We start from the raw sequence: 26,037 nt of genomic DNA on the forward strand, positions 1-26,037 counted from the left end.
TTTTTTTTGTTTTTTTTTTTGTTTTTTGAGCCTTCTATTGCTTCTGCCACTAATCCAGTCTCCTTCTCTTTTTGTTTTGTTTTTTGTGATACAGGGCTGTCGCCTGACAACACAAGACGATCTCTAAAGCCAACACGCTTACTTTCATGTGGGGATATTGGAAGGTAATGTGAATCGCTATCTTGTGTTGGAGGTTTCTTTTTTTTTATTTAAGAATTGATTGTTGGGTTTTCGTGTGGTTCCCCCCCAAACGAGGAGCTCGTTTGTGCAGTCACGCGGTTCAGTCTGAGCAGAGGGACCTCCGGGGGGGGTTTCAGTTTTATCTCATTTCGAGGAGAGTGCCTACTCTAGGCAGGTGTCACCCAGTTTATATACTAGTACACGGCCACCTGCGCACTGGCTCCAGTTTAAAGGCACTTTTAAGTGTGGCGTCAATAGTTGCTCATTCCGTAAAACAGGTGATCGTGTCACCTCGTTGCCCACAGGTAAATCTTTTAGGTTTAGTTCCTTTATTTACTGTAACACGTAGGGATGCACTGAAATTTCGGCCGCTGAAAATGCCCTTTTCGGCAATTTGCCTAAAGAGAAAAACGGCCGATGATGGGGCGGGGCTGGGTGTTTTGTAGCGCAGGAGAGCCGCTTCCGCCATCTGATCACAGCGCCGGGAACATCACAGCTTTCATTTCAATAGCTGCGCGCCGTCACACAGCTATTGAAATGAAAGCTGTGATGTTCCCGGTGCTGTGAGCAAACAGACAGCGGAGGTGGCTCTCCTCTCTTCCCTTCACAGGCTGCCTACAATAGGGGACACGTGCTGGCTGGCTGCGTTGATCTCCTGTACCATGTCCCCAGTCTCTGATCATCTACTGTGTGTTTTAGCAATTTGATTCGGTTTTCGGCCTAGTGTATTTTTCATTATTGGTTTCAGTGCACCCCTATTAACACGCGCTATGTGGTGTAGGTTATTACATGCACCACATGTCAGATTCAGGAATGTAGGAAGGACCACCTGACGTCTGTGGGAGTGTTTTTTATATGATCATCTATACGATATCAGAGAAAAAAACGCTCCTAACCAGACATTGGGTCTAACGGTACATCTAGCCTAGTGGATCGGGGTATGGAGAAACTAAGCATGCCCATCAGAGAATGTGACAAACTTGCTATCTTGTGCAGAAAGAAAGTTTACTGGATATTAACTTTACATACAAGATTACCGGAAGGATTAAATTATGATTGGGACGTTTCCTACTTTTATGAATAACACTTGCGGGGCGGCACAGTGGTGTAGTGGGTAGCACTCTCACCTAGCAGTAAAAAAGGGTCGCTGGTTCAAATCCCAACACGACGCTACCTGCCTGGAGTTTGCATGTTCTCCCTGTGCCTGCTTGAGTTTCCTCCCACTATCCTTCCGTCCAAAATTGGCCCTAGTATATGAATGGGGACCTTGGATTGTGGGCTCCTTGAGGGTAGGGACTGATGTGAGTGTGCAATGTACAGGGATAGGGACAATTGTAGACACTCACTCAGGTTGAACTGGATGGACTGATGTCTTTATTCAACCTTACTAACTGTGTAACTGTAGACCAAGTTATATATATTTGTACCCATTCACACTCCTATATAAATATACCTCTACATGTGCTATATTGCCCTTTTTTATGTACATGCACAGTTGTTTCATGTTCTCTACTATCTTTTCACATTATGAGTGTATGTCTGTCTATGTATTTTTTGTCATATGGTAGTTATTCTATCACATGTCTCCTTATAGTGTGTGTATTTAATATCATTATTTTTATTTATTTTTTCACACTATTCAATCATATATACATGAAGTGTAGACCTGGATGGGGTGTTTTTTGGGGTGTGTGTGTGTGTGTGTGTGTGTGTGTGTGTGTGTGTGTGTGTGTTTTTGTCTCTCTCCATCAATATCACCTCAGTTAGCACTTACTGCTGCCATCCTTTTTGTTTTTTTTTGTCCTTCAAATCGACCTCCGAAAATGTCACTCCACACTCTAGATGTGGTTCGAGGTTTTAGTCTCTGCCACAGCTTTAAAGCGGAGGTCCACCCTAAAATGGACCTCCGCTCATCGAAATCCCCCCCCCCCCCCCCCCGGCGCCACAATCGGCACCTTTCAGGGGGGGAGGGGGGTGCAGTTACCTGGATAATCCAGGTAACTGCACCCACTTCCGGGCTAGCTCTCTGCGGAACGGGCCGTACGTTGCGCCCCGTTCCGCAAGCGCCCGCCCCCTTCAGCAAGTGCCCCGCTGCCTGCTGGGAAACACACAGCTCCCAGAGGCAGCGGGGACCGTCCGGATTGCGCCGCGCGGCTCGCGCATGCGCAGTAGGGAACCGGGAAATGAAGCCGAAAGGCTCCATTTCCTGATTCCCATACCCAAGATGGCGGCGGGACCCGGCAGCCGAGCGAGCGATCGGCTTCGGGTGCCGACATCGCGGGCGCGCTGGACAGGTAAGTGTCACTATTTAAAAGTCAGCAGCTGCAGTATTTGTAGCTGCTGGCTTTTAAAAAAAAAAAAAAAAACGCGGAGTCCCGGTGGACTCCCGCTTTAATGAAGCAGTCAGTTTTGTCCTCCCAGAGGGTTCTTGCAGGGAGTTTCCCTGCATCTTTCTAACATTGCCAGATGCAATTGTGAGGTTGTGGCTCAAACCTATAAAAGATCGAATTCCTCCTTTCCCAGTAAAGGCTCTGTAACAGGAAATGGATTTTACAGGTAATTCAAACACGTTCTACTTACCTTACCTATGGATGGGAATTAACTTAGTACTTGTAGTATTTTAAGCTGATGGCTAATGCTCCTTCACTTTTTTTTTTTTTTTTTTTTTTTTTTTTTACCTGCCCCCTCCCCCAGAACTGCTTAAAAGGGTTTGTAAATGCACAATTTAATATAAAGGGGGCTTTCTATGTGCAGCAACCCCCCTCTGTCCAGTGATGGGCACGAGTGTCTCCGCCATTCCAGATTCTCCTTCCTGATTTGGCTGAGACCTAGCAGCGACATTGGCTCCCGCTGCAGTCAGTCAGCTAGCCAATCAGGGTGAGAGGGGGGTCGGGGCTCTATCTGAATGGACACAGGAAGCTGTGGCTCAGGTGCCCCCATAGCAAGCTGCTTGCTATGGGGACATGGAACAGGAGTGAGGGGGCCATCATTGCAGAAGAGGGACCTGAGAAGAGGATCCAGGCTGCTCTGTGCAAATAGACTGCAACAGAGTAGCTAAGTAGAACGTGTTTGTAAAGCCGCACCCCCCCCCCCCTCCATTAACAATCACTTTAGTACTTAAGTTTTTCATATGCAGGTCCCATAAGTAAGCACTGATGTGTACGTTGTTTTTTTTTTTTCAGTGCTACTGTACAAAGCACTCCCATGGGAGCTGCTAAAGGAATGCAGATGAACTCCAGTTTAATAGGAAGATGTATTTCGGCAACTCCCAGCTCAAAACGTACATCTGCTTTGCCTACACCAGTTAGTCGCAGAACGTCTGGAATCTTAACAACTCCAAGGACTGTCCCAAGAGCTATTCCATCTTTCCGACCTACACCAGCTTTACAGACTTCTAGCAAGTTATCCAAGAAGTCACTTGTTGAGTAAGAAAACGTCATTACTTTGTTGCAGTAAAATAAGCCCAAAAACGTGTATTGGTGCTTTTTGTGCAATCTTTGTGAGATCTAAAAATCATTTAAGATTACTAGTGCTGTACATCTTAATAGTACTTGGTTTTATATGCCTTTTTATGTCTGAAGCTAGTTAAATCCCCTTCTGCCGCTGTACATAGACAGGTTAAAAATTATTACAGCGCTGAAACCCAAAATTAGCCTGGACAGGTAGGAGCGAGTAACATTGACATTCTCAAGTGATTTAATATTGTGAATTTTTCAAAAACAGAAGCAACATCCTAGCTGGTAATGGTTGTATCAATTCCTTCTACTGGGGTCTTGGTGCCGACACTAGTGATTTACAGTATGAGACTATGATCCTTGTTGAATTTTTTTTTTTTCTATTTTGGATTGTGGGAATTTGTATAAATGTTGCCATAGAAGATTTCTGAGTAGTGGGATGCTTTTGCAACTGGATTAGGTGGTTTCCAGGTTAATGGAACATCTCGGTACCTGAAAGTTTAAAGCAAAACTATGGGAACTTGTATGCATTTCCTCCTCTTTTCCCCCCCTCCCATGCAGTGGGGCTGTGCCCACAGTGCATGGGTTAACTACTCATTTTTGTGTAGGATATAGTATTGGTGAGATATTTGCCTTATCAGCCGGCCCTTGCTATTTCTATGTCACTTGCTATGAGGGCACTCAGCCATGCTTATTCCCAAGCCCCTTGCTCCCTACAGCTGTGTGTGAACCAATGAGGGAGAGAAGCTGCTCTCATGCACATTGCTAGTTTAAAGTGGTTGTAAAATCCTATAAATCACCCTATTACAGTATTAGAGTGTGTGTTTATGTAATATTGTGCCAAATATCCTCTTTACAGCAATGCTCACCTGAGCTCTCACTGCTCTCCTCCTCCCAGCTGTCAGCGGGGGATCTCGGTCGCTCCCTCTGCAGTGCTCAGAGCAGGGAACAGCTCCGGTGGGTCACGCAAGTGCCCAGCGGCTGTGTAAGAAGGTATTTGGCACAATATTACACACTTGTACGTGATATAATGCACTAATAGAGGGAATTATAGGATTTTATGACCATTTTAACTCGGTTCACACTGGGAATTCCTAAACTCATAATGTTAATGACTTCTGAGCTCACAGGCAGGGATGGAGATGGGGAGAGAAGACGGGGCACAGGAACGGGAAAATACACATTACATAAGACCTACCCTGAAAATAAGCCCTACTACAGTGATGGCGAACCTTGGCACCCCAGATGTTTTGGAACTATATTTCCCATGATGCTCAACTACACTGCAGAGTGCACGAGCATTGTGGAAAATGTAGTTCCAAAACATCTGGGGTGCCAATGTTCGCCATCACTGTCCTACTGTGTCTCCTGTTGCCAAAATTAATGTAAGACCTGGTTTATTCGGGTAAGTATTTAGGGGCACGCTACAGTATTGGAGGCCGTACCTAGAATCCCAAGAACTTGTGAATACTGTACACATCCAAACCATGTTTTGATGTGCTCAAGTCTAAGCAAAAGCTATTCCTAATGCAGCTTTTTTTTTCCCATCTTGTAATGTCATTGCTTGAAGATGTGCATATAAAATCTTTTCATTTTGTAATATGTTTTGCATAACATCTTGTAGATCTAAGTGTGAGCAAACCAAGCCCAAGCTCTCTTGCAGTCCAATTTCTCCTACTGAAGACCATATTACTGCAGAAATCTGTTGTTCGTTAAACTTCTCTCCTGAAAATAAACCAGTGTCAGAGAAGCAACAAGCAATGACCATCCCCCAGCACACTGAGGTAATGCATTCCCAGGTACTGCTATGGTTTACAATGTAGTCAGAATAAACTGATTTTGGATGGGAGTTTATATATACTGTAAAATATATCTATGGACTTTACTTTCATTCAAAATATTGTCAAGGTATTTACACAGCCAGGTAATCACAGAAATTCCATCATTCATTTGTTTTATAGATGACCTTTTTATAGGACTGTATTATATATAAATATAATTTTCTTTTTTTTTTTTCTTTTGCCCATTGAGGGACAAAGGAGTTTAGGTATTCTTACATTCACATTAAGTTGCCACCTGCAGGATGTTGACACACTAGCAAGCAAACTGTAGTGGTTGTAAACCTCAGACCTGAAATGAGAACAAAGTGTATCCCTCTATAGTGTGTAGTTGCCTTAAGAGCACGAAGTGTAATTTGTCTGCTGCTTTGTTCCTCTGCCATCAGCATGAATCCCGGGGAACAGCGGAGGGGGAAGAGATCGGTGTCGCCAGCGATGTGGGCTGCATCTGCAGTGCCCACATCCCTGCTCACCGAAAATTAACCCCTCAATTCCCTGCCAATACTCTGCAATACCCTGCCACGCCAATACTCTGCAATACCCTGCCACGCCAATACTCTGCATTACCCTTCCATAGACACCCCCTTCCCCTCCCGCCGCCCTCCGGTGCTTCTACCGACTCGCCAATACGATCAAATCCAGAATCTTTTATTTATTTATTTATTTAAGGCTTCCCAGCTTAGAGGTGAGATGTGGGGTCTTATTGACACCATATCTCACTGTAAAGAGGACCTGTCATGCCATATTCCTATTACAAGGGATGTTTACATTCCTTGTAATGGGAATAAAAGTGATCAGAAAATTTATTTTTGGGGAAAAAAAATGTCAAACTAAAATAAGTAAAATGAACAATACATTTTTTTTTTTTTTTTTTTTTTTTTTTTTTTTAAAGTGCCCCTGTCCCCATGTGCTCGCATGCAGAAGTGAACGCATACGTAAGTCCCGCCCACATATGAAAACGGTGTTCAAACCACACATGTGAGGTATCGCTGCGAACGTTGGAGCGAGAGCAATAATTCTAGCCCTAGACCTCCTCTGTAACTCAAAACATATAACCAGTAAAAAAAAATTAAATCGTCGCCTATGGGGATTTTTAAGTAGCGACGTTTGGCGCCATTCCACGAGCCTGTGCAATTTTGAAGAGTGACATGTTGATTTACTCGGTGTAACTTCATCTTTCACAAAAATTGGGCTAACTTTACTGTTTTTTTTGTGCTTAAAAAAACAAAACAAAAAAAAACATTCAAAAAATTGCTGCACAAATACCGTGCGAGATAAAAAGTTGCAACGACCACCATTGTATTCTCCAGGGTGTTTGCTAAAAAAAACATATATAATGTTTTGGGATTCTATGTAATTTTCTAGCAAATAAATGATGATTTTTACATGTAGGAGAGAAATGTCAGAATTGTCCTGGGTGCTCCAGAACGCCTGATGGCGCTCCCTGCATGTTGGGCCTCTGTATGTGGCCACACTGTGTAAAAGTCTCACATGTGGTATCGCCGTACTCGGGAGTAATAGCAGAATGTGTTTTGGGGTGTAATTTGTGGTATGCATATGCTGTGTGAGAAATAAACTGATAATATGACAATTTTGTGAGAAAAAATAAAATAAAAATAAAAGTGAAAAAAATCTTGTCTTTGCAAAGAATTGTGGGAAAAAATGACAACTTCAAAAAAACTAATCATGCCTGTTACTAAATACCTTGGAATGTCTTCTTTCCAAAAAGGGGTCATTTGGGGGGTATTTGTACTTTTCTGGCATGTTAGGGTCTCAAGAATTCAAATCGTTCAGAATTCAGGTGTGATCAATTTTCAGATATTGGCGCCACAGCTTGTGGACTCTATAACTTTCACAAAGACCAAATAATATCCACCAATTTGTACTTATTTTTACCAAAGATATGTAGTAGTATAAATTTTGCCCAAAATTTTATGAAGAAAAAATTACTGCTAAATTTTATAACAAAGAAAAATTCATTTTTTTTACAGAATTTTCTGTATTTTTTTTCTTTTATAGCACAAAAAATAAAAAACCCAGCGGTGATTAAATACCACCAAAAGAGAGCTCCATTTGTGTGGAAAAAAGGACAAAAATTTCATATAGGTCCAGTGTTGCATGACTGAGTAATTGTCATTCAAAATGTGAGAGCACCGAAAGCTGAAAATTGGTCTGGTTATTAAGGGTGTTTAAGTGCCCAGTGGTTAAGTTGCACTGGAACACTCCCTGCAGGAGCCAACACTGCTCTAGCTTGCTTGTGCAGACAAGTGTCAGGCAAGCCTTAGACATTATTACATTATTTGAACTTCGCTATAGGAATGGATTTACTTTTTATTATTTTGTATTTTTTTACTTTATTATTTTTTACAGCACCTTGGAGAGCCCAGCTCCACCCCCTTCACGGGAAACTCTGCCATGACGACAACCCTTTAAATGCAGCTGCTTCCACCATGCTGTCGGTCTGCCATGGTGGAAGTGCTGCTGAACTACTAGTAGTAGTGCTGCACTGTCTCCAAGGGCAGGGTTGCAGTACCTTCTGGCTTCTCCTTTTTGTGTCGCCTACGACCAGCTCATCACCCCCCCCCCCCCCCCCCCACAGATCACACTCAAGGGTGCTCAGAGGCTGTGGGTGTGCTGAGTAAGCCTAAAGCTCTCAACATGTCGGCTAGAGAATAAAATGGTGGTCGTTGCAATACTGTCTGTCACACCGTATTTGCACAGCGGACTTACAAGCGCACTTTTTTTTTGGGAAAATGTATTTAACCACTACAATACAGGGCACTTTCACCCCCTTCCTTCCCAGCCCAATTTTTAGCTTTCAGCGCTCTAGCGCTTTCAGTGACAATTGCGCGGTCATGCTATACTGTACCCAAATGAAATTGTTATCATTTTGTTCGCACAAATGGAGCTTTATTTTGGTGTTATTTATTCACGACTCCGTTTTTTTTTTTTTTTTTTTTTTTTTGCGATATAAGCGCAAAAATAGCGGAAATTTGGAAAAATAACTATTTTCTTTTTTCTATTTGAAAAGAAATCCAATAAAATCAAATTTTGTCATAAATTTAAGCCAAAATGTATTCTGCTACATGTTTTTGGTAAAAAAAAATTCCGTTAAGTGTATAATAATTGGTTTGTGTGATCACGGACATATGTACGCAAATGATCATGTACATATGTGTGCAGGTGATCACGTACATATGTGTGCAGATAATCATTGGGACATGTGATTTTAGTGGGACATGTGGGGGACATGTGTTTTTATTATTAGGGACATGTGTTTTTATTATTTGGGGACATATGTGGGGACTGTGTTTGTACTGTGTGGTGTGTTGTGTGTTTACACTACACTGATGATCAGTGAGTAAAAGCTGTAAAAAGCAGCCCATACTCACTGATCATCAGCCGGCTGCAGCGTTCTGCTCTCCTCTCCTCAGCGGTGACTTCCGTGTGAGGAGAGGAGAGCCGATTGCCTAGCAACCGGCTGTTTGTTTACATCACATGACGGCCGTGATTGGACACGGCCGTCATGTGATCAGGAGGGCCAATCACAGAGCCCTCCTGCCGATCTGAGATGTGCCGTGTCCGGGTGACACGAGCACATCGGGATCGCGCCGCTGCGTGGGCGCGATCCCGCTACTCCTGAAGGACGTTCCTGAACGTCCTATCAGGAGTAGACGGCTCCCACCCGGCCGTATATATGCATTGGCCGGGTGGGAAGTGGTTAAAGGAATGTAAAAATCCCTTGTAATAGAAAAAAGCATGACAGGTCCTCTTGTATATGAGATCTGGGGTCAGAGATGCCTAACATCTCATATTTACACTAAAATGCAATTTAAAAAAAAAAATTGTCATTTTGGAGAAAAAAAAATCAGCCGACTCAGTTCCCGGGCATGACAATGGCCTGTGATTGGGCATCTTCCCCACCACATGTTCCGCCTGCCATCCAACCCGGTGTAACTCTTCATCTCGTCCACACCCATCCTAGACCGAGCCCCCCATTGGCTCAATCCCCACCACATGTTTAGCCTGCCATCCAACCCGGAGCAACCCTTCATTTCGTCCACGCCCATCCTAGACGCATCACCCATGGCCCCAGAGATTTGTGGGAGATGACGTTCTATGGGGAGGGGAGCTGTGCACGAGATACACCAGTATTTTCTCATGTGCCCACAGAGGGCTCGGGTATGCCGGTCATTGGCACGTGTGCCATAGGTTTGCCATCACTGGCCTAGGCCATCTTTATATAGAGCAACAATTTTTTTTTTTTTTTTTTTTTTTTTCCCCAGATCCTCAGTTCTTTGCCATGAGATGCCATGTTGAATTTCCAGTGATGAGTGAGTCGCATGACACAGGGGAGGGAAAATGGCTAATTGGGCCCGATTTGGACATTTTCACTTGGGGGAACTGTTATACAAGCTGTACACTCTACTTTACATTGTAGAAAAGTGTAATTTCTTCAGTGTCCCATAAAAGATATATTTACAAAAAAATGTGAGGGGGTGTACTCTTGTGATACTGTATTTTTACCAGTAAACTGAGCTTATATAGTGAAATACTGTTTTTTGATGCATTTTAAAAGCAGCCGTGTTCTGTCAGATCAGCAGGCTGGCTGCTGTTTTTGAAATTCAACATTAAAACGGTCAGACGGATTTCAAAATGCTGTATTTCACTATAAGCTATTTACTTACTGGTAAAGGAAATGCCAGACTTTGGTGGGTGTACAAGCTGTCTGCTTGGTGCCATCTCACTGTCTGTAGCCTTACTGTGGGCAACTGGGGGGTGTAAAATGATGGCTGTGATGGAACATCACTTCTGTTACAAAATTTGATGTGTTGACTAATCTGACGGAACACTGGCCACTGGAAAGCAGAGGGAAGGGGATTGGTCCTCTGGCTGGGGCTTCCTTCCAGCCCTTGAGTGAGGGGACCACGGAAGGATTCGGGCTTTAAAAAGCACAAGGTATCTGGCAGAGGACTTACTGTTTGGGCCAGCAGCAGAGCCGTGTTGGACAGAACGACTGACAAAAATAAGGTTTCTCTATTGTTTACTGACTGACACAGCTCCACTAATCTTAACTGTCGGGTTATTACACCACCTTCAGGAGAGGACTAGGCAGAACGTTATACATGTGAAAAAAATAAACAAAAAAGGAAAAAAACAGAACTTTACAGTTCCATCCAGGGGGCAGTCCCTCTGGTAATAACCCCTCAGCCTGCCTCCTGCAGCTCTTCTTTTTTTTTTTTTTTTTTGCCTTTTGCGCAAGATGTTAAGATCCTGGGATCTACTATCAACAGCCGGCTGGGTGACGGGCTGGATACATTAGAGCCTTGTAGTCTCCCCAGCCTGACCATCAAGCGTGTGCAGACCCTAGCTACGTGCTGGGTCGGCCACGACATGCCCCTCATGCTCCAAGGGTGGCTGGGGAGTGCAGTGCTCCGGGGCACACATGACGGGACTACCTATGTCCTTGTCAGTCTGCTGTGGCCAGCAGCCACCCCATACGGCTCGGAGAATGGGTCTGTGATTGGCTGTCCCCAGCTCATCTGGATGGTAAGTACAGCTCTCCCTGCCTCGGCAGGATTGAGCAGCTGGGCATTCCCTGGGAGGCCGATTAGGGGGTCCCTTTCTTTTCTCTCTGTCCCTATTTTCCCTCCTGTGGGGGATGCTGCATGATGGGCTGCTGAGTGGTGTGTACCCATAGCCAGGGGTCCCCTGGGGGGCTCTCACCTTGGATTGGGGCTGCGCTGGGTATCTGGAGGTCTGCATGTGCTGATCGCCATAGAGCTGTTCTGCCGCCATTTTCTCTTTCCTTTCACTGTGTACGGTTTGTCAGCCTGTCCTAAGTCCCCAAGGGTGGCAGACGGGGTGGGTCAGCATGGCTTCAGAAACTGATGTGTGTTCCCCCAGAACTCCCTGCAATTGCAAACAGTGCATTGCCTTTGGACCCTTTGTCGGTGGTCCTTGAAATGTTTGTTGCCAGGGTGGAGGCTGTGTGTGGGCGCAAAGGTGGTTAAAAGCGGCCTTTTGCCTGATGCAGACTCGGGCCCTGCTGAGACTGGCGGCCCCTGCTCTGTTGCTTAAGATGACACTGACCAGGACCGATCGGACAGTGAAAATGAGTCCGTCTGGGTCCGCGCTGCTTGGAGCACTTATCACAGCTGTGCGTGATACCCTGAAGATTCAGGTTACAGCAGGTTCCTCTGCTGAAGTAGCGGTCCCCTTTGGGTCCTGTAACCCAGCCCGTACACCTAAAGGTGTTTCCGTATCTGACTTATTTCAATAAGTTCATATACAAGGAATGGGGAAGTTCGCAATGGACCTTTTCAGTCCCTGAAAGAATGGAGGTGCGCTGAGGAGAGCCTTAATAAAAAAAAAAAAAAAAATGGTCGGCCCCTCCGCTTGTCGCTTCAGAAACCGCTGTTTGAGAACATCAGGGAAATTTCCTTGTTGACTTTCTCAAAGTGGTCGTCCTAGTGGCCATTACATTGGCCAGGAGGGTTTCGGAACTGGCGGCCTTGTCTTGCAAGTCGCCCTATCTGGTTATCCATAAGGATAAGGTAGTGTTGCGTCCGCAACCTTCTTTTCTGCCGAAGGTGGTATTGGAGTTTCACATCAATGACGACATTGTGTTACCATCTCGGTGTCCTAAACCATCACACCCTAAGGAGGTGGCTCTTCATTCCCTGGACGTGGTCTGGGCTCTAAGGGTGTATTTGTCTGCTACAGCTCCCTTTTGGAAGTGAGATTCTCTGTTTCGGTAGCTGGTCCAAAAAGAGGTATGGTGGTCTCGTTGGCCACCATTTCCAGGTGGATTAGACAGATTGTGGTACAGGCCTATGCCTTGAAGGGGCAGGTGCCCACCTTTTCTGACACGGCCCATTCCAACAGGTCAATTGGAACCTCTTGGGCTTTCCGACATCAATCATCAGTCGCTCAAGTGTGTAAGGCGGCGACTTGGTCGTCCGTTCACACTTTACCAAATTCTACAAAGTGGATGTAAGCGCATCGTCTGATGCCTGCTTTGGCTGCAATGTTTTGCAGGCGGCCGTGTAATGTTGCAATTCGGCACTCTTTACTCTGTTTTAAAAAGTTGAGAATTGTTGACCGCAAGTGCTGATGCGGCTAGATAAGATGGTGACTCCCCTGTTAAGGAGCACTTCTGGTTGTGGGTGAAGCTTTTTTTTTTTTTTTGTTTTTTTTGTTTTTTTTTAGCAAAGACCCTAGAGAATACAATGGCGGTCGTTGCGCAGCAATTTTCGAACACGTTTTTTTTCAGAAAAAAGTTTCATGCTTAAAAAAAAAAAAAAAAAAAGTAAAGTTAGCCCAATTTTTTTGCATAATGTGAAGGAGGATACGCCGAGTAAATACCCAACATGTCACGCTTCAAAATTGCACGCGCTCATGGAATGGTGCCAAACTTTGGTATTTAAAAATCCCCATAGGCGACACTTTAAATTTTACTGGTTACATGTTTTGGGGTACAGAGGAGGTCTAGAATTATTGCTCTCGCTCTAACATTCGTGGCGATACCTCACATGTGTGGTTTGAACACTGTTTTCATATGTGGGCGGGACTTGCGTATGCGTTCACTTCTGTGTGCAAGCTCACCGGGACAGGGACGCTTTACTTTTATTTTTTTTTTTTTTTTTAGTTTGACACTTAAACAAAAAAAAACTGACTTATTCCTATTACAAGGAATGTAAACATCCCTTGTAATAGGTATATGGCACAATCGGACATATTTACAGTGAGATATGGGGTCAATAAGACCCCATATCTCACCTCTAGGCTGGGAAGAATAAAAAAAAAAAAAAAAAAAAAAAAAAAAACCCCGATCCTGGCTTCCCTGCAAAATCTGCGCCGTTAATTTGAATACCGAGGCCGGGCGTGACGTCATAACATCGTGCTCGGCCTCCGAACGATTATAGACTCCGGGGACGATCTGGTCCGCCGGAAATCTCTATGGTAACTGGTGGGGGCCGGCGGATCCTGTCACCGACTCACCGATGGGAGTGGTGAGTCGGTACAAGCATGGGAGGGGGGGGGTCCCCTCCCGCAAGCACGATCAAGCAGCGGAACAGCCGCTATAATCGTTCTTATGGTGCAGGGAATCGCCTGCTGAAAACGCAGATATCTGAATGCCTGTGGCCTCGGGCATCATTCAGATATAACCACCGAAAGCCCATGACGTCAATAGATGTAGTATGGGTGCCAAGTGGTTAAATGCTGTTCCCACCCCTCGTTTGACACTGCTTGGGGACATCCCTACAGTCAAGATTAATGGAGCTGTCAGTCAGTGAACGATAGAGAAAATAGGATTTTTGTACTCGCTGTAAATTTTTTTTTTTTTTTTTTTTTTTTTTTTCTGAATTTCACTGACTGACACAGCACCCTCCCCTCCTATTGATTTAAGTTATACTGCTTGTTGACGTACTGAGCTGCAGGAGGCAGGCTGAGGGGTTATTACCAGAGGGACTGCCCCCTGGGAACTGTAAAGTTCTGTTTGTTTGTTTTTTCCCCACATGTATAACATGTTCTGCCTAGTCCTCTCCTGAAGGGTGGCGCAATAACCCTACAGTCAAGATTAATGGAACTGTGTCAGTCAGTGAACTTCAGAGAAAATAATTTTACGGTGCAAAAGTACTATCTATCTATCCTCTTTACAGCAGGCCCAAAAAGAGCAGGTTCGGAAGGGCACACTTCACTCCCCCAGAACAAGTTGCAAAAAATGCAATGACTATCACCTTCCAGTGGGCGGACGGCTACAGACCTTTCCTATCTGGAAGGAAGCAATGACAAGTCTATTTTGTGTTGAATATTATTAGGCAAGGTTACAACCTAGCGTTCTGACCGCACGCGCACACACATCATTTTTATATAACGGCTCTCGCAAGGGATCAAGAAAAAGCTACGTACAACGGGGGGGGGGGGGGTGTTATCATCTAAATTCCCGGGGAGGGTTTCTATCACCACATTTTTAGTCAAACCATCAGGAAAATTCCACCTGATCTTAAATTTAAAAATCCTGAACAGGTCCATAAGATACAAGATTGGGAATGGACACTTTTCCGTAAGAAGTCTGCTCACCCCCAATTGTTTTATGGCATCAAATGATTTTAAGGGATGTCTACCTGCACTTCCCAATTGCAAATTCGTCTCAAAGGTTTCTGCGTCTGACAGCTCACCTGGGAGGGGAAATGCAGTTGCAATAAAAAGTATGTGAACCCTTTGGAATGATATGGATTTCTGCATAGATTGGTCATAAAATGTGATCTGATCTTCATCTAAGTCACAACAATAGACAGTCTGCTTAAACTAATCACACACAGAATTAATTGTTACCATGTTTTTATTAAACACACCATGTAAACATTCACAGTGCAGGTGGAAAATATGTGAACCCTTGAACTGGTTGAACCTCCTTTTGGCAGCAATAATTTCAACCAAATGTTTCCTGTAGTTGCAGATCAGATGTGCACAACAGTCAGTAATTCTTGACCATTCCTCTTTACACAACTGTTTCAGTTCAGCAATATTCTTGGGATGTCTGGTATGAATCTTTCTTGAGGTCATGCCACAGCATCTCAATTGGGTTGAGGTCAGGACTCTGACTGGGCCACTCCTGAGAGCTCTTTTGTGTGAGGCATCATTCACATCAGGCAATGCTTCTTGTGAAAAGCAAGCCCAGAATATATATATATATATATATATATATATATATATATATATATATATATATATATATATATATATATATATATATATATATATATATATATATATATATATATATATATATATATATATATTCTGGGTTTGCTTTTCACAAGAAGCATTGCCTGATGTGAATGATGCCTCACACAAAAGAGCTCTCAGGAGTGGCCCAGTCAGAGTCCTGACCTCAAACCAATTGAGATGCTGTGGCATGACCTCAAGAAAGATTCATACCAGACATCCCAAGAATATTGCTGAACTGAAACAGTTCTATAAAGAGGAATGGTAAGAATTACTCCTGACTGTTGTGCACATCTGATCTGCAACTACAGGAAACATTTGGTTGAAATTATTGCTGCCAAAGGAGGTTCAACCAGTTCAAGGGTTCATATACTTTTTTCCACCTGCACTGTGAATGTTTACATGGTATGTTCACTAAAAACATGGTAACAATTAATTATTTCGTGTTTTATTCGTTTAAGCAGACTGATTGTCTATTGTTGTGACTTGGTTGAAGATCAGATCACCTTTTTTATGACCAATTTGTGCAGAAATCCATATCATTCCAAAAGGGTTCACATACTTTTTATTGCAACTGTATGTAATCTCCAGTTCATAGCTCTGCCCTTCGACCCTTTCCTCCTCACCCAGAGTGTTTACAATTTTTTTTGGCAGAGGCCTTGAGGCTGAAGAGGGTTGCCATAGTGCCCTCCCTGGACGACCTACTTTTTTGTGGAGTCCAGGGTACTAGTAGCAGCCAACCTGTAAGTAACCCAAAAGCACCTCAACAGTTTGGGCTAACTGCTGAATCAACAAAAGTCGACTCTAATCCCGGCTCAGCGAGTGAGATTCCTAGGGTACAAGATAAATTCGACACAACAGGGAATCTTTCTTTCAGGAGAAAAGGGATAGAAAATGTTAACCTTAGTGGATGTAAACCCGATTGCACATATGTGCCCAGCTCAAATTTAATTTGTCTTTTTGTTCAAAGAACTATGTCCCGTAGCTGCCTCCTACTCCGTTCTTCAGTTATCAGCCTGATAACCCTTGACCATTTCTCTGGCCACTTTTATCATATGCGACAGTTTTTTTTTTTTTTTTTTTTTGTGTTGGGAGCTTGCTATAAATTAGCATAGAGCTGAATGATTTGGAGCTGAAAGTCTCTACCTAATGAGGAGAGGTGATGTGTGCCTTTCCCTCCATCAACTGTCTTGGCTGTATGCCCAGGCTTTACTGCAGCTCTAAAGAGGAAGAGCATCTAACATGATGTGCACTTTCTAAATGGCATATAAAGATGAAGATAGCAGATATCCCTACATAAGTTATACATATGTTTCATCTGAGACTGTTTACCTCACTGTATATATGTGAGGGTTTACATCCACTTTAACGTTAGTTCAGTCCAACCTGTAAGCATCCTTAGGGAAGGTCATGTCAGTGCTGGGGCTATTCACAGCAGTAATTCCAGCGGGAGAGTGGGCCAGACTACATGCTTTTCCCACTAAAAGCGACATACTCCAGAGTTCATATTGGGAGTCCCTAGAAAAAAAAATCAAGTTTAGTGAGAGCAAAAAGGTCCATATGGTGGTGGAAGGATCGAAAGAACCTCTCAGGGGGGCCTCCCTCCCTTTTTACTAACCAAGTGTTTAACAGACACAAGCGCATGGGGAGCCCACCTCAGAGAACAAACCACGCAAGGCCAATAGTCCAAGGCAGAGGCCAGGAGATCTTCCAACTGGAGGAAACTAAAAGTGATTTACCTGAGTCTGCTGGTCTTCCAGCAGTCCTTGGGAAATCGGCATGTGCAGGTTCTATCAGACATGACGGTTGTCCTGTATCTGACAAAACTGGGTGGAACGAGGAGCAGAGCTCTAATGGAGCTGGCGCATCAGATCCCATCTTGGGCGCAATCAAATCCTAGCTTCGCTATCAGAAATTCACCTGAAGGGTACGCAAATGTTCTAGCTGAGAGTTGGCCTGCCCCAGATGGATTTATTTGCAATCCAGGGGAACGCAAAGACGCCTGCCTTTTTTTTTTTTTTTTTTTTTTTTTTGTGCTCCAAAGAGGATCAAGCAAAAGGATTGGATGTGTTGGCCCACAAATGGGACTTCCCTCTGTGCTACGCTCACTCGCATCTCCCCATTCCAGTTGATCCCTTGAGTACTAGCAAAGTTCAGAATAGAATAGACACTATTCTAATGGCACCCTGCTGGCCAAAAAGACCTTGGTTCTCAACTCTTCTAAACACATCAGTTATCCATTATGGAATGGCGAAAGGCCTAGCAGCAAGCACCCTCAAGCCGCAGGTGGCAGCACCGTCGGTGCGTGCCTTTTAAATTATTCCCAAAATAGAATTTATCTTTTAGTTCTTCAGGGTCTCACAAAGGCAGCCTTCGAACCTTTGGAAGATGCATCTTTAAAGGTTTTTCTTGCGTTTTTATAAAAACTATCCTGGTAGCGGTCACTTCAGCCTGCAGGATTAGTGAAATTCAGATCCTATCAAATGCTTAACCCTTTTTTGAGGTGCCTTCCAGACAGAATAATTAAGGACAGATCCAGGTTTCCTTCTAAAAGTATCTTCCACGTTCCACCACACGAAGGAGATTATACTGCCTACATTCTGTCCAGTCCCTATCTGGTCTGGGAGAGGAGGCCTTTCAAACCTTAGATGTCAGGTGTCTTGAGGTACCCGGAAGTAACGAAAGACCTTGGGAAATAATCTTCCCTATTCCTCCTGTTAGCAGGTGCACACGAAGGCAAAGCATTCAGGAGTACCTTTTGGGAAGATGGCTAAAGCAGGCTATGAAAGAAGCTGCCTTTGCATTAAGGTAATGATCCTCCGGAGGGTGTAGTGCCCCACTCCAAACGGGCAGTGGCAGCTTCGTGGTAAGATGCTACAGATTTGACGTGCTGTTTGCCTCGGACCAGTCCTTTTGTAATGAAGGTCTTACAAGCTGTGGTCCCACCCTGGAGTAAGTTTTCGGTCATCTCCAAGGTGCTGTCCTGAAAGGCAAAGGGAGAAAACCTGAGTTGGACGTAACGGTATGCCTATGAGCCTTCCAGGACAGCTACTTCCCTCATTGGTGTATTATGTGTTTTGATATATAATCCGTGCTGTTTTTTTGCTTCTTTCAGCATGTAGGAGGCATTATCATGTACGACTGGTGGCATGGTAAAAGCGGCTGCATTTAAAAGCGGGTTGTCACTGCAGTGTTTCCAGTGAAGGGGTGGAGCTCTCCAGTGCTGTCCTGAGAAGCTCCTAGAAATACCGGTAAGCCTAACTAAGGTAAGGGGTGTTTTTTGTTTATAGATTTATTTTTATTTTGTCTCCCCCCCCTCTGTTCATTTTTGGCCTTTATTCCTTTTTTAGATGCCCTTTGTAGCATTATCTCCACATTCACACAAGAACTCCCAAATTCCTATGTCCTTCAAGGTATAAAAAAAACTAAGATTACTTAAAATAAGAAAGTAATAAAATAAATCTTTTTCTCTTGCAATTCATTGCGTAATGAAGTACAAATCCTATTTTTGACACTGGAAGATATTTAATTTTCTTTTAATAGGTTTTATTAATTGATATTGAGGTGGAAAAAGCGAATACTAAAATACGGAAGCAAGCATCGATTGAAAATGATAGTCAACCTCTAATTGATCTTTCAAATACCCCTGAACTGAACAAGCAACCTATTCTACTGAAACCAACATATGTTAACCAGGTAAGTTGTTTTTATTAGCAATACACTGATGTACAATGAGAAAAGGGGAAAGTTTGTAATATATCCCCCTAACAATGTATTGGTCACTGGAGAAAATATACAAACGGCCATCAGATTTGAAAGGAAGTCTTGACATGCATACAGGGGTCAAAACAAATGTATCCAAGGCTTGTTTCATCTCCTTGCATAGCTGTTACACCAGGCCAGCTTAGTTCTCAACTGCCTTTTTTATAACTTGGTTTCTTGAACACCTTTTTGTCCCTAAGCCTTCCAAAGGCCAACTCTAATACAGAAAATGCTTTTATATGAAGACCTATCCCTCCAAACCAGCCTGGTTTCAAGGCCCCTTCACAATGATGGGGGCATCCCCAGTTCTTAATATGTTTAATGCCCCCAATCGCGACCTTGCTTTTTTTTTTTTTTCTTGTTCCAAAACATCCACATGAGTTTTCTCTCCCCTGTCTTAAACCTGGTTCACATCTATGCAGTTTGCATATTCCAGGTGAATTTTGTGTTTAACACTCTTTTGATCCATTGAAGTCTATGGGCCCAGAAAAAAAGTCCCCGACCCTTTCCATAAAATGCAGACTTGAGCATGACCCATAAGAAACCATGTTAAGTGGACTGTAGTCTTTCTGCAAAACTTAAAATGCATAGGTGTGAACCAAGCCTTAATGTGATGTGTAAAAGACTGCGCTGTATCCTAAACGTAGCCGCAGCTCAAATGTTAGATGGATACATACATGATAAAATGGCAGCTGTGCTCTAATATAGTGAAAAAATGTAACAATTGCATGGTGACACAAGGGATATAAATCAACAAATTGTACAGTGACACAATTAGGGAGTGGCAATATGTGTCAAGTCCCAATGATGGTATATATGCGAAAGCAAGGGCGCTCTCAGTGGATCAGAAGATTCTAGTGTGGTGGTCTCATCCCTGATACATTTTGAACAAAAAAATCCCTCTATATAAATGGGATTATAAGTGACCACCAACACCACACACAAATCAAAAACATGAATATTAACAAATGCAGAACAAAAGATACACATAAATACATTAAAACCAGAGGGACTACTAAGCAAACAGTGTCCCAATGGTGTAACAAAATATTATAAACACATAATTACATTAAAACCAATAAATATTAATCATACTCTAAGCTGATGACCCCACACCCAAAGTAAAGTATTACTAAACCCACAACAGTAAAATCTGTTTTTATATGCAGTAAAGCATGCTTGTTATACTCGCTGTGGAACCTAAGGGGTTATTACTCTGCAGTGTGTGAGAAGGCGCCTCTCTGATCCTCCCCTTCCACTGTCCCAATATATTTCCTGATGGTAAGGAGCTAGGGGACAAGCTGCAGATGCTCAGTTTAGTGTGTATTGCTACAGGGGTTTTTTTGTTTTAATGTTTTCTCCCACAAGCTTTAACCAGATGCGAATGGTCACAAGACAGACCTATCTGCTGATTAAGTATTTAGAAGATTATATTCACTAAAATTGTATTTCCATGTACTGTGGGAGACCAGATATAGTGAATGCAGGGTCTGGGGTTTAGTAACAGGAAGTTGTGGCAAAGTGGCTAAAAGAATAAATACTTTACATTAACTTGCATTCTTTAAATTGTTACTAGACCCTGCATTTATTATATCTGGTATCCCACAATGCACAACATGGAAATGCAATTATTTTAGTAAACTTAAACTGCCAAATAACTTTTCTCATCAGCAGTATGTAGCAGTTTTTTAGTTCTCATGAACCTTGTTCGGTCGAGCACTGGCTAAAGCAGACTGTCTTATGAGGCTGCATGACCCCTGACTTTGTCTGGACAGTACTGGCCCTGTGCTGATCACATGCACCCTCCCAAGAAATAAAAACCTCTACCAATACATACCAAACTCAGCATGTGCAGAGTGCCTCCAAGACTTTGTACTAACAGCAGATGGATTGGGGACAAAGTGGAGGATCAGAAGACTCTATCAAACAGCCTTTTTACATATTGCAGATTAACCCCTTAGGTTCCAGTGAGTGTAACAAGCATGCTTTACTGCATATACAGACTGTTGTGGGTTTAGTAACCCTTTAAAGTATAGCTGATGGGTTAGATCCAGGTAGTGCAAGTGTTTCAGGATAAAACTCTTCCGTCGCTAATGTACTGCTTGTACTGTGTCCATTCTCACTCTCATAAAGCACAGATAAAATATGAAAACCAAGGCTAGTAGTTGGGGACAAGTAAAGTAAATTTGTTTAAAATGTGCTTCGCTTATGACCGAGTACTATGTGCTTTCCAGGAAAGTATGCTTCTTACAGAAACAATACTTGCAGAGGGGGTGTGTACGCATATAGTTAAGAAAATATTCAGCGAACCAATGGTATTCTAAAAGTCACATTGTGAATTTTGTGTTTTTTTCCCCCCTCCTTCAATAATTTATTCCCCCCCCCCCCCTCCATTTCAGTTAATTGACTTCGGCTCGCCTCTTATAATGTTGAGCCCTGCAACCAACAAAGAGAACATGGACTCGCCCCTCCTGAAATTTTGAATCTTGAAATATGACTTGAGGATCATGGACCATTTCGCACAATAAAGACTTTGCTTTGTACAGCTCTGCACTACTTGAAAGTAATCTACAAAAATGTGCACAATATGTACTCCGTTCCTTTTTCCTAAACCATAAACATGGAGTCTGAACCTTTTTGTGATACTGACAAGCTGATTTTGGAGGAGACCATCTATGCAACCTCTACAGTTCTGCTACCTGGATCACCTAGGTCAGATACTTAAGTTTTAACGCTACTGGTAGTGTTGGGAGCTGGCTACATGTTTCTACAGGGCTACTATGATGAGTGTTGACGCTCGCATGTAACAGGAGCCCAAAATTTGGGGGCTCTATGGCGATTTAGAGGAAATCTAAAGTGCTTTGTAGATATTGCTAGACTATGTACATTACTGTTATGGATTTACTTTAGACTGTGATGACCTAAATGATATTCATTCAGTGCTGGATATTTTGTCCTATCTTTCATAATCTACAACCTGTCTATCAAAGTGGTGTAATATTGGTCTGTATTTAATAACATAGCCACCTGGAACTGATGCTTAAATGTATTGTCCCTTTTTAAAAATAAGGTACATTGTTGTGTATGTTTAAGTAAATGTCAAAAGAGCTATAAACATATTGAGGGATCAATATTTGATTTTATGTTGTACATTTTCACTTTGAATTGTGTATAATTGAAAAAATTAAAAGATATTTGGTAAGTTTCTCTGTATTTGGATATATAGTTTTAATCTACGTGTGTGTCTGTCTCTCCCTTCCCTTTTTTTGTAACTAAGGTCAGTACAAATGAAACTGATATTTTGAGACTTGCACCTGATCACATACTGTAGCCAGGTGCATGATACATTGGTATCCTCTTTCCAGCCCCAACCTGCTGACTGTAAGGCAAGGTCCACACTATTGCCAGCTGCACGGCCCGCGTTTGCTCAGGCATGGCAGCCCATTAATTTGAATGTGTTGCTTTACCTACGTTTACCACAGGAAAAAGGTGCATGCACCTTTTTAAAAACTTGGCCACAGGGAACCCGCATGGTCTTTCTCTTGTATTCACCGACTGACACAGCTCCTCTCTTAGACCATTGGGTTTGTTACGCCACCTTCAGGAGAGGACTAGGCATGACATGTTAACATGTAATACAAAAACTAGAATTTTCTAGTAACGCCCAAGGGGCGGTCCCTTCCCACAGCTTCAGGTTTTTTTTTGTTTTTTTTCTGCCTAGTGAAGGAGGACTTAGGAACCCTGCAAGCCCATTGGTCCATGAATTTTTTTTGCAGAAGCTTTGCTTTTTGTGAAAGATTAAAGATCCTGTATCTGCTATCAACAGCCGGCTGGGTGACAGGCTGGATACTCTTATCCTTGTAGTCTCCCCAGCCTGGCCAGCGAGTGTGTGCAGACCAGAGCTTCGCGCTGGGTCAGCCACGACATGCCTCAGCTCCAGAGGTGGTCGGTGAGCATAAATGCTCCGGGGCACATATATGACTGGGCTACTGATGTCTGCGTCAGTGTGCCGGGCCAGCAGCCACCCCTGTACTGATCAGAGAGTGGGACTGTGATGGAATTTCTCACAGCTCTTCAGGACTGGTTAGTACAGCTCTCCCTGTTGGTGGGGTTGAGCAGCTGGGCATTTGCTGGGAGGTCGATTCAGGGGTCCCTCACCTTCCTCTCTTCTCTCCCTGTCCCTTTCTTCCCTCCCCTGTGGGGGATGCTGCTGAGTGGTGTGTGTCATAGACGGGGACTCTCACCTGTGGGGACTGCGCTGGCTGTGTAAATGGCCCCTGTCCTCCGAGGAGAGCTCTGACGCGCACTCTGGCCCTGCTGAGGCTGGTGACCCCTGCTCTGTCCTTTTCAGATGACGCTGACCAAAACAGTGAGGATGAGTCCCCGTCCGTGTCTGTCCGTGACAAAGCGCTTGATGGAGCCCTTATCACAGCTGTGCATGACCCCCTGAAGATTCAGCAGTCAGCAGATCCCTCTGCTGATGTAGCGGTACCTTTTGGGTCCCGTAAGCCAGCCCGTTCACCTAAGGTGTTCCTGTATCTGACTTATTTTGATAAGTTCATTTTCAAGGAATGGGTCGACTGCAATGGACCTTTTCGGTCCCCAAATACATGGTACGTTACCCCTTTGAGGAGAGCCTTCTCAAAGTGGTTGGCTCCTCCTGGTCGTGGACCCCCCCCCCCCAGTATCCAGGTTAAACAAAGTAACCACAATCCCGATAGAGGGGACTCCTGCATTCAAGGATGCCACAGACAAGAAGGCCGAGGCAGTGGCTCGTTCCTTGTTTTTACAGTTGTGGGGTCAACCATGCGACCAGTACTGGCATCCGCACTTGTGTCTCAGACACTAACCAAGTGGGCAAAACTTTTGCACCGTGAATTGGGAGAGCAACAGGCTTATCCTGTCTGCGTGGAACTAGCACGCCAACTAGTGCAAGGCCTGAAGTACATTTGTGACGCAGCCCTGGATACTCTTCCTCTGTTATCCAGGGCTTCAGTGTCAGCAGTGGTGCTGAGGTGCCTGATTTGGCAAAAATGCTGGTCTACTGACCAGGCATCCAAAAAAGCCCTGACGGATCTTTCCTTCCTTGGCGACCAGCTCTTTGGAGCCTCATTGGATGACATTATTAAAAATGCCACAGTCCAGGAAGGCTAAGGAGCCACGCCGTAGGGCCCACATTCTCCGCTAACAAATGGCTTTTTTTTGTCCACCCGGGGCTTTGACCAAGCGTTCCCAGCCCGACAGGACAACCATTGAAGGACAAAAGCGTCCATGGAACCGCAAGCCTGTGAGCAAAAGTGCTACCGCATGAAGGGGGGGGTCGCCTTCGGGAGTTGGCAGCCCGGTGGACCTCTCGGCTGTCCAACCAATGGGTCTGCGATCCGATTTCCTCAGGCTACAAGATAGTTCCTCTCTTGGCTGCAAAACAGATTCTTCCCCTCCGGCATAACCATACTCCCGGCTCGCTGGGAGGCCCTTTTGGGGGTGGTAAGGGACCTGCTGAGTCATGGTGATAGTACCTGTTCCGGAATCGTAACGTTTCCAGGGGTTCTACTCAAACCTGTTTGGACGTACCCCTTCCTTTTTGGGGACTACAATCTTGGACCTGAAAGCCCTCCATTATTTTGTAAAAGTACAGAGGTTCAGAATGGAATCAGTTCGCTCAGTAGTTGCTGCGCTCCATCAAGGGGACTCCCTGGCTTCCTTGGACATCCAGGCTGCGTACCTGCACATACCCATATGCCTGTGGCATCGGAGGTTTCTGTGATTTGCAGTCGGAAGCCCACTACCAGTTTGTGGCTCTCCCTTTTTTGGTCTGGCACTGCTGCGGCAGCGCGGGATCGCGATTGTGGGATACCTAGACGATCTCCTCCTGAGTGCATCTTCTGCCTCAGAGGATGTGGAGATTACCACGCAGACCCTGCAGGAATTTGGGTGGCTGTTGAACCTAAAAGTCTGTGATGGTACCGACTCAGCGTTTTGGAGTTCCTAGGCTTACTGCTGGACTCCATGGAAGCGAGTGTTTGTTTCTCCCTTCAGACAAGCTACAGACTCTCAGAGCCACAGTAAAACTGTTGATGAACCGCAGGTGGTCGCCGCTTCGCTTCTGCATGCGCGTTCTGGGACTCGTGGTGGCCTCCTTCGAGGCACATTTTGACAAAATGGGACAAATCTCCATTGTCCCTGAATCTGCAGATTCAGGTGAGCCAGTTAGTCAGGGATTCCCTGCTCTGGTGGCTGAGGTCCCCGGCACTTCAGTCTGGGAAGTCGTTCCTACCTCCAGAATTGGACAGTGATGACAACGGACGCCAGCCTAACCGGCTGGGGTGGAGTAATGGGAGTTCAGTCAATCCAGGGCCTCTGGTCGGTGGAGGAATCAAAGTTGACTATCAATCTGCTCGAGCTGAGAGCGATCAGGCTATGCCTTTCCACATGGTCAATAAGACTTGGAGGACGTCCAGTCAGACAACGCCACGGTGGTGGCATACGTCAATCGCCAAGGAGGCACAAGAAGTTCGGCCACCGCACTGGAGGTCGCTCACATCCTTCAGTGGGCAGAGCGACATGTACCGGCCCTGTCGGACATTTACATCCCGGGAGTGGAACTGGCAGGCGGACTACCTAAGTCACCAGATGCTGGACCCAGGAAAATGGGCGTTGCATCCGTAGGTGTTCAGGCTACTGTGCTGGGGCACACCAGACGTGGATATTCTGGCCTCCCGTCTCAATCGGAAGGTGCTGAGATCCTTGGGCAGACAGACTTCAGATGCGCTGGTGGCTCCGTGGGATCAGTACCAGCTGATCTATGCCTTTCCTCCGCTGAAACTGTTGCCACGTCTGCTCTGCAGAGTGGGGACTGAGTGGATCCCAGTAATAGCGATTGCCCCAGATTGGCCTCAGCGTCCTTGGTGTGGCAGATGCCCCCTGGCGACTGTCGTTACAAGAAGACCTTCTGTCTCAAGGTCCGATTCTCCATCCTGCTTTACCATCGCTGGTTTTAACAGCATGGCTATTGAGAGCCAGGTGTTTAGGAACTGGGGTCTTTCAGACTCTGTGATTCCAACCAT

At 44.5% G+C, this 26,037-nt stretch overlaps 1 protein-coding gene across 1 annotated transcript in view; it reads left to right on the plus strand.

Annotated features, from left to right (window-relative positions):
• The window catches only part of GTSE1 (G2 and S-phase expressed 1), a 62,448-nt gene extending 40,265 nt beyond the window's left edge, over nucleotides 1-22,183 (plus strand). The window contains exons 8-12 of the mRNA XM_077472796.1: nucleotides 95-164; nucleotides 3,363-3,605; nucleotides 5,260-5,419; nucleotides 18,752-18,904; nucleotides 21,370-22,183. Of these exons, the coding sequence (XP_077328922.1) occupies nucleotides 95-164; nucleotides 3,363-3,605; nucleotides 5,260-5,419; nucleotides 18,752-18,904; nucleotides 21,370-21,453 (710 nt within the window). The 3' untranslated portion in view covers nucleotides 21,454-22,183. The remainder of the gene's footprint in view (nucleotides 1-94; nucleotides 165-3,362; nucleotides 3,606-5,259; nucleotides 5,420-18,751; nucleotides 18,905-21,369) is intronic.
• The last annotated feature ends 3,854 nt before the right edge of the window (nucleotides 22,184-26,037 follow it).

The sequence above is a fragment of the Lithobates pipiens genome, unplaced genomic scaffold (genome assembly GCF_037356315.1).
Source record: "Lithobates pipiens isolate NorthernLeopardFrog02 unplaced genomic scaffold, aLitPip1_a1.2 Scaffold_8, whole genome shotgun sequence".
NCBI lineage: Eukaryota > Metazoa > Chordata > Amphibia > Anura > Ranidae > Lithobates > Lithobates pipiens.